This window comes from Mirounga angustirostris, unplaced genomic scaffold, assembly GCF_029215605.1.
Source record: "Mirounga angustirostris isolate CCGP_5_RB_7025 unplaced genomic scaffold, mMirAng1.0.hap1 SCAF_6, whole genome shotgun sequence".
NCBI lineage: Eukaryota > Metazoa > Chordata > Mammalia > Carnivora > Phocidae > Mirounga > Mirounga angustirostris.
In genome coordinates, this window is record NW_026991714.1 from 6,296,513 (window position 1) to 6,305,492 (window position 8,980).

The 8,980-nt window shown below is 49.2% G+C and overlaps 1 protein-coding gene across 4 annotated transcripts in view; it reads left to right on the plus strand.

Moving 5' to 3' along the window:
- The window catches only part of ATF6 (activating transcription factor 6), a 212,680-nt gene extending 206,238 nt beyond the window's left edge, over positions 1 to 6,442 (plus strand). For 3 of the 4 annotated variants that reach the window (XM_064593816.1, XM_045876783.3, XM_064593812.1), the window contains one exon: positions 1,171 to 6,442. In XM_064593816.1, the coding sequence (XP_064449886.1) occupies positions 1,171 to 1,379 (209 nt within the window). In that variant the 3' untranslated portion in view covers positions 1,380 to 6,442. The remainder of the gene's footprint in view (positions 1 to 1,170) is intronic. The other variant, XM_064593814.1, reaches the window with a different exon arrangement.
- The last annotated feature ends 2,538 nt before the right edge of the window (positions 6,443 to 8,980 follow it).

Consider the following 8,980-nt stretch of genomic DNA (forward strand, 5'->3'; position numbering starts at 1 on the left):
GTATCATACTTGGCGTGCACAGTGTTGAAGTAAAAACAAAAAAATAGAATTCTACTTTAAATTCAATTCTTGGTCCTAGAGAAGCCCGATGTTTAATTATAAAAGTCACTGGTTGGCTGTATATCATCTTCATAAACACAACAGTAAGACTAGGCCTTCACCCGGTCCCCACTGCCAGCTCCGCATTCGCGGAGGACATGCAGACAGAGATGCTGGCATTATTCCACGTTCATACACCTCCTAACTGCGCTGCTGTGAATGGCCGGCTGGGCTTGGAGGGACTGTCTACCTACAATTCTCTTTAGTCTTATGCCCAAGTTTCATTGACTACAAGTTGGAAAATGACTACCCAGAATTACAAATCAGGAAATAATTTGCCCTCTCCCTAAAATAAAGCACGTTCATCCTCTTAGGAAGTAAGAGCATGTGTGTGTTAAACTTGGGATGGGTTCCTCCAGACCAGGTAAGTGAGTGCAACCCTATGTGGTTTTCCCGTTCCCTCTGCAACTCGCCTCTAGTTTACCTGCAAGTCCTGTAGCACTGCCTCTAGTCCCAAATTAGAAACGTCCTTGTCTCTTATACCCGGAATCAAAAACTCCGGAATCCCACACTTCCCTCTGGGCAAGAACATCATTGTCACGTCTGCACCTTGTTGTCGGTCTTCACTGTACTTTATGCTGCTAAGGCCAAGGCTTAAATTCGTAACTGGGACTCTCTCATTGAAATTAGAAACACTGCTGATGAATGGGAGGCAAGTGGTCTCAGCCAGGGTCTCCTGGGACCGTGCACGCCGTAGGTTGGTTCTTCTGACAATTACTCCTTCCCGTTGTTGAAGGGGAGAGGCGCTTAAGTATTCTCCCCTCTACCCACCGCGGAAATCTTCACATGACATCTGTGGACAGATACTCTGGGGTGAACTCTGCCACTGCTCCAAGACCTTACCGGGCTGATAAAGGTTGTTGGGAAGCTGGAATCAAGGAGGACAGGCCATCCTGGCACCTATCCCAGCTGTGGCTCCGCTTAGTGACTGATGGAGCCCCTCTGTTCCCTAGAAAGCCTGTTGGCAGTTCACACCCATAAAGCTTATTTAGGTCTCTCTGGGATTGAAGCTTATGGTAGAATCGCACATGCTGGTGAATATTTATTCCTTGTGTGTCTCCCTCCCCACAGAGAACGTGATCAATGGGCAGGATTATGAAGTGATGATGCAGATTGACTGTCAGGTGATGGACACCCGGATCCTCCACATCAAGAGCTCGTCAGTTCCCCCTTATCTCCGAGATCAGCAGAGGAATCAAAGCAACACCTTCTTCGGCTCCCCGCCAGCAGCCCCGGAAGCAGCCCATGTTGTCCGCACCATCCCGGAGTCATTACAATAGCCTCTGAGGCTGCGCCAGAAAACACGGTGGGACCCTGCCCCCACCGCGCTGGAGAGCAGGGGAGAGACCTGTTCCTGTCCGCCCTCTTGGTGGCAGGCCGAGAGCTGCCTTGCAGTAGGGTTCCAGGGGTAGCAAGAAAAGTTGTTTTTCACCGTCTGCCCTTCTACTGGGAAAGCACTGATGCTCAGACACAAGGGCAGTGGCCTTTCTCCCACGGCAAATGTTGCCTGCATCCTCCTTGCTGCCTGGTGTCGAATTTTTTATGTACCTTCCTAAATTGCTTTTCCTCCTATATTTCTTTTGTGTTTAAATAGTCCTCTTTAAAATAAGATCTTCTTCCCTTCTCTGCCATTTCACTTATTGATAGAGATTTTTATTTATAGCTGTACAGCACACTGATGTTTCCAGTAATTAGAGTTTTTATTAATTTAATGCAAATCCATTCTGGATATTGTGCTTATTGGAAACAGATTTCAAAACCAGAACAGCCAAAAACGTCCCCCAAAAGGGTCAAGACAGTTGAGGGCTTTAGGTAAAAGGGAGAAATCCCAACTGGGTAAAGTTGGTCCTCGCCCGGGAATTGTGGCTCCCGCCTGAGCCGGCGCGTGCGTAACTGTGTGGGACACCGGCGCAGGGCAGTGGGGTGGAGAGACTGTCAGGGAAGAGCAGGGTCCACGTGGGCCAAGGGAGGAGGAACCAGCTGTTAACACACGTTTCGGGTGCCTGGGTGGCTCAGTTGGTTAAGCGACTGCCTTCGGCTCAGGTCATGATCCTGGAGTCCCGGGATCGAGTCCCGCATCGGGCTCCCTGCTCGGCAGGGAGTCTGCTTCTCCCTCTGCCCTCTTCCCTCTCGAGCTCTCTGTCTCTCATTCTCTCTCTCTCAAATAAATAAATAAAAAAAAAATCTTAAAAAAAAAAAAAAAAAAAAAAAAAACACACGTTTCAAACACTGCAGGTTTTGATGTGACTGGAGTTAAAATGGAAGCCACAGCAACCTTTTATTCTGAGGCCACCGAGTGTTAGCATATGTGCTTATATGTTCTCTGTACTCGTCTGGTGCAGGTCCGCAAGGACCCTGGGACAAATCCTTCAGCTTTACTGCGAATCCCCACCCACGACACACCTTCTACTAGTATGACGATACTGAATTCGGCTAAGGAACACGCAGGGTGATGTTAAGCAAACGAGTTTTTTTTTCTCATGAGAATTGGCAGGTATTTATTCCTTAAGACTCTGCAGACAGGCCAGCTTGGATTCCTGTTCAGGGAGTGCATTCCACAATCCAGCAATAATTTTCAGTTTCTCCAGTGAATAGACAGTGAAGGAATTGACTTTTTTGTCCTCCCATGGTAAAAAAAAAGAAAAAAAAAAAGAAAGAAAGAAAAAATAGCCCTACTGTGTTCCCTCATATCTTACTGTACTTTTGACTACTTTCTTCTCCTCTCTGGTGTTCTGCCTTCGGTTTCTAAAGTGAGTCTTCCTGTTCTCCTATGCAACTTCGCACTTTCTCGCTAGAACTCGTTCTGCAGACACAGCTTCTTCCCCTAATCCACTTGCCTGGGTCGGTGTTCTTCCCTTCCAGTCCCCGCTCCGGCCTCCCACTGCTCTGAGTTGGAGGAGGAAGGACTGTGGGTGTGAGTCCCGTGGGGTGTCCTGCGGCCGGCCCCCTCCTGCCCGCAAGGGTCGGCCTGGCTTCTAAATAATTCTGAACAATCACTCAGGCTTCCACCTCTGGACAGTGGCACCTCTGTGCCCAAGCTCCGCTGGATGCGCCCCGAGGAGATCCGGGTAACTTCGAGCGGCCGACGGGGCGCTCTGCTGCCCGGGTCCCCAGGAATCTGGGGTTTGGCGGCATTAACAAGCCTCGCTCTGCCCCCCACATGAGCCTGCTACAGCCCCCACTGCGGCTGCTGTCCGGGGCGACGTCCACACGGGAACCACCTTCCCCGGGGCCGCTCCACCTCTGATGGGCGCCAAGCCCATGTGGACAAGACCTGAACGTGGCAGGACAGCCTTCTCTCGGGAGTGTCTCCTCCCATCTTGCACACCAGCCAAGCACGTAGCCGTGGCCCTGGCCAGGGGGCAAGGGGACATGGCCGTCCCAAGCTGCTAGTCTGCCCGAGCTGTCACCACTGTCACCGCGGCCGCGGGCACGGCCTTACAGACGGTGCTTCCTCTCCCGTGCGTGGACCCTCACCCACAGGCCAACCGCCCGCTTCTCGCCCTGTGCTCAGCCTTCACCCTCCACCCCAGCTTCCCTGACCGCTCCGACCAACCGTGGCAGTCATGTCGCGTCAGCCCACCTGGATGCCTCTCCTGCAGGTGGGGATGCAGGTGCCAACAGCAAGGAGTCCTGACCGCCCACGGCAGCCCGGGGCCGCGCCCACGCTCCCCCTGGTTTCACTCCTCAGGGTGAAGTCTCAGGAAGGGAGGGAGTGACAACCACGAGGCAGTGATCTCCTTTTGTAATTACTGTCAAAGCTCTTATGAATTCCTGGGCCCCACAGCGGTTCTGACGTAACCTCTGTGCTCGCATGAGTTAGGCGTGTTGGGCAAGAGAAAGTGGCTATGCCTGATAAATAAATTAAGCTGCTGTTTGGGTTTAGTTTTAGGTTGAAATCGCCTTTTGGGGATTGCAGCCAGGAATGATGGGGGCTGTGCATCTAAATTTATTAACTTTATATTAAGTGGGATTTTGCAAGTTTGTGGGATAATTAGATAAACTAGAGGAGGCAAGTCCACCCATGGGGTAGGGGACTCTCTTCCCTTTGTCCCCCCACCCCTCCTCCCCCAGGAAGTGGCGGCGGGCCTGGCCGGGACCAGTTCTCCCACCTGCTTGCAAGCCCCACGTGCGGAGGCTTCATGGCAGCGGATGGTTCCTCGTATTAACTACTGAGTCAGGCGTCGGGCCCCCCCAGCACAGGGTTAGCCCCCCAGCAGAACACACAGCTCCATCAGCCTGGTAGTGTAAACGGTCTCTTTCCAAAGTTGGGATTTGTAAAGGGATCATCTTGAATCAAAAGTTTGCCATGCTTGTCATTTAGAAGCTTTCCATTACATTACTGGGTGAGGTTTATCTTTTCACAAGTGAAAAAACAAAAACGAAAAAACAAACTGTAATTATGAAATCTCAGAGCATCGTCGAACTTTTTCCTAAAGGACTATAGGCTCCAGCGCCAAGCTGACACGTCTTTGCCTCTTCTTGTGAGCAAGAAGTAGACACAGAGGTATTTGAAAGCAGGAATGTTATGAGTCATCCTTGAGTGTTCTGAATAAACATTACTTAGAAACAGACAAGCAACTTGGGATTCAAACTGATGTTTCCGTCCTTTTTAAAGAGACACTGTCCCGACCAGCCTTCCTGGCCTGACTCTCTGACCCCGGGCATGAGCCCCCATCAGCAGTGACCCTGATGAGACGCCGTGGCTGTGGCCTTTGGGGTGATGGAAACCGTACCCCTCTCCAGCTCCTTGCAACGTTTGCACTACTTTCTGGCTCTTGCCCTCTCACTCAGCTCGGGTTGTGAAACTTGGCAGAAAAATAGCACAAGGAAAAACCCATATCTGACTTTCAAACACTGAAAAGTTCCCAAGCGACTTCTACTCTCAGCTACCTAGGAGAAGTCACCCCTTTTTACCGACGAGCCAGTCAGACCCCACGTCCACTGCAGCCTGACCTCATGGACGCTTTTCCACCCAGCGAAGCCTGGTCCACTGCACCCCCATGGGCAGCAGAGTCCAAGGAACTGAAGTTTGAATGAAGCCTTTCATCCCATTGGCTGTTTCATGTGCATTAACCTCCCAAGATTGCTTAATGCTAGAATTGACAGATGCTTATCACCACCTCTGGACCCCACATTTTTACCAGAATGTTATTTATGTCCCTCCTGAGTCATTCTAATTTGGAGAAATTAGGATCTTTGCTGCTAATATGAGCACTAATTATATTCATACCTTAAAAACAAGAATAAAGCCTAAAGAAAGTAAATGTGAGAAGTTTTCATTCCTACCCCTAGTCACATTTGGGAGGGGACAACTTCTGTGTCACCCACCCCTAGGGGTTGTGGTTGATTTTTAATTTTCTAGGAAGACAGAATACTGGACTACCCAAACAGATGTTGCTCGAGCCCCCATGGAACTATGCATGTAAAAGCCGTTTTCTACCTGAAAATAGAAATCAGAGTGTAGCCTGTTAACTTATATTTTTAGTGACTAAGCTTAAAACAGAGTTTTAGATAAGTCTAGAGCTTTGAGCAGATTGTTCTAATGGTTGTGTTATCTGTCAGGTTATGAAAAGAATGACAAAAACATCTTGATCAGGAAATTTGGTCCTGTGCATGAATCATGTCATGGCTAGCGGCTGCCAAATAGTGGCCCTGGTCTCGACATAATGGTTTTCTGACTTAAGCATTAGAGGTATAGCACATTAAGAGAATTCTATTAGTTTGGGGAACTGAGAAGTAAATACATCATAGTTTATCATTTGCCAAGGTCAGCAGACAGCATACGGTTTTGCTGCTTGCACCCAGCACCGTTGGTGACCACTAGTTAAACCAGGAGGCTTCATCTAGCCCCCCCCCCGGGAGGGGGGGTAAACCCCAGAGAGAGACCGCTAGGTTGACTTTCACAGTCATTGTCTATCAGACCATTCAACTCACACTCAGCCCTAATTGCCAGGTCAGTCATCGGTTAAGAGGGGGAAAGAGAACTTTAGATGAAAACTACCAGGTACTGCTGGCCTTAAGACAGCAATTCCCTGTTTCTCATCCTGTTGGCAGGTGTGGTTGGGCCAAGACCCATCGTGCTTCACCCATGGAGCCATCAGAGCCAGAGGAGAGAGTGTTCACCAAGCCTTTGACCAGGGTTTTCCTTCTGAGGTTGCATCCACGCTACATTAAGAGCAGGTTAAAGATGAGGAGTGATGAGGTACCAGTCTCTCCTGCAGTATGGCATTGGTTTACGATGCATAAAGAAACCACAACAGACTTACACGGTTTTAAGCAAGTCTTTACAATGCAATACTTGTTCTTTGTCTAAGATTCAAATAAAGAATTTTTAAGCTTGCCTTACTTTGTTCTGTATATATAGAGAAAAAAAGACCCAAAATGAATCTTCAATGTGAAGAGATTAGTAATGAAAAGGGAAACCTAAAATGGCTAGTGGCCTGTTACTGTTTAGATAAAAACAATAGAACTCTTTTCCACTCTTCCCCCTTAGCCTGGTTAAGTAAAAGTTTCCTTTATTGTGTCCAAATATTTCAACTACAATCTTACCAAGGAGAAAAATTTGTCTAAGAACTCCGACTTCGTCCTTCTACATCAGGAACCTGGGTTACTCAGTCACACCACAGGCATCTTCCCAGCTTGGAATGACCAGTGTCACCGTGCATGCAGCTTGTCCTGCAGACTGACAGCAGAGTCCATCCAGGGGTGAGGCATGCAGGCATTCACTGAGCACCCAGTGTATGCCTCAGACACCACTCTAGGCTCACTAGTCCCGCTCTCCTACTTCAGTCCTCCCAGCAACCTGGTCCCTACCATGGTCACGTGACTAGGAAGCAGAATAACCAGTATCTGGACCCACGCAATTTCGCTCCAGCAAGTGGATTCTTGGCCACCATATTGTTTCACTGCCAGAGACAGATCCTGTGTGAGTCCTGCCCTGAAGGAGCTCACAGTTGGCCTGTGGAGCCAGATACAGAAATACACAAAATTAATAACATCAGAGTTCTCTTAGAGGCAAAACTACATGTGTTTCCAAAGACACTGTAACTGACCTCTTTGGAAAGTGAGACCCCAATTCCCCTCGTCTGCCGAGAAAGTTAGCTGACACTGGAGGATGGGCTGAGCAGCAGAAAAAGAGAACGTGGGATTGAGCCACAGGCTTGGTCTCTGGGTGCTGGAGCTGTCAAATGTAAATCCTCTTTATCATCCCAAACCTTCAGTAAAAGCCTGCTGCACACACAGCTTTGTGTCAGTGTTGTTCGGGGAGGGAAGAAAGGGGAGGATGCTTGCTGTGGATTTAGTGAGAAGAGCTCGCAGACAGTAGAGCAGGATGATTTAAAACCAGAGTCCGTGAAGCCACAGAGGTGAACAGGGAAATCCGCCTTCCCCTGCCCCCAAGTCCTATGGGATTGTCCTCTGGGACCTCCCTCTGTATGTGGGGGACGGGTCAAGCCAATTTGCGGATCTCAAAGGAGAACCACAGCTGACAGCTGGATTGAACCACACACGGTGCCACGAACGGAGGGCTCTTCTCACACACTCTGCAACGCATCTAATTGTACCTCTCGTTAGAAAGGTGGACCACTTCTGCTGTTTCGTTTACCCTATTGGACCTATAGCCAGCTTCACTCCCATCACACCCATTTGGTGTGATCTGTACGCAAACGTGGGCAGAGAATCCATCCCTCAGTTCACTTCCTAACAGCTGATGCGTGTTGAAACACGCATGCCAGACTGGGCTAAGCATTTATGAGCATTAGCTTGTTAGGCTTTACGGTAGCCTTATGACATACGTATGTACTATTATTCACGTGTTCCAGATAAAGAAATTGGCACAAAAGACGAAGGAACTTGCCCAACATCTTACAACTAGCACATACCAGAGCTGGGATTGGAAATGAAGTCTCTCTTGATTTTCAAACCACATTCCTTTCACTATGCCACGTTGCCACTCATCCTCTAAAGCCACAAAGGAAGCAACAGGAGACAAAGTAGAGAGGACGAAACCAAGCCACATATCACAGGCAACGAGGGGGTGGAGGTATGTTCAGGAAAGAGGGACAATAGCTAAGACACAAGATCCAACAGTGCCCATGGGTTTTCTGCAAACTCCTTCCCTCTGAAGCCACATGCCCAGTGCTGGCTGCACGTGGAGCCCACAGGGGGGCTGTGCCCCGCTTCTTCTGGACCTGTCCTTGTGGTCTGCATCCTGGATGAGTGACCCAGTGGGGTGAAGATGAGCTGGGTGGTCCAATAATTGAAGGCCTCAGGCGCAGCTGACCTCACCCTGCTCACGTCCAAGAGCCCAAGTGTGACATTCAGCCCTGTCCCCAGGCTGCATCCACCGCCTCCTCTTTCCATCAAAGTTCTGTCTACAAAATTTTCACTGCTGAGTTAACTTCTAGTATGGATGCTGACTATAAGATGGGAGAAGATGCTTCTGTAAGAGATTGCTGATGTCTGGATCCAAAACTAAAATGTTTTTGTCCAGAAGGAAAGGACAGATCTTCAAAAGAGATGGAACATGGCCATATTAAGAAGTGGGCCATCTGGTTAGAATAACTGTTTGCAGCACTGTCTCTCCTGAAAACTGTGCTCATTCAGATGGGGGGGGGGGGGCGGCTTGTGGTGCTAACCCCAAAACCCACACAACTATACATTATTTCCTGATGTTGACAGTATAGCCCTACATGGGTGAGCATCAGCTGGTTACAAAGGAAGAATGGAGAACCCCCAAAGCCAGCCCTGATGCTCATTTCTTCTGTGTCCTGCTTGACTTTCAAAGCCTCCGGGGTTATCCACACTGCCTGAGCACCCAGTGGAACTTGCATTCTTGGGCTGCATTTTGGCACAGACCGTGGGCTAGAGGTTGTGGCCC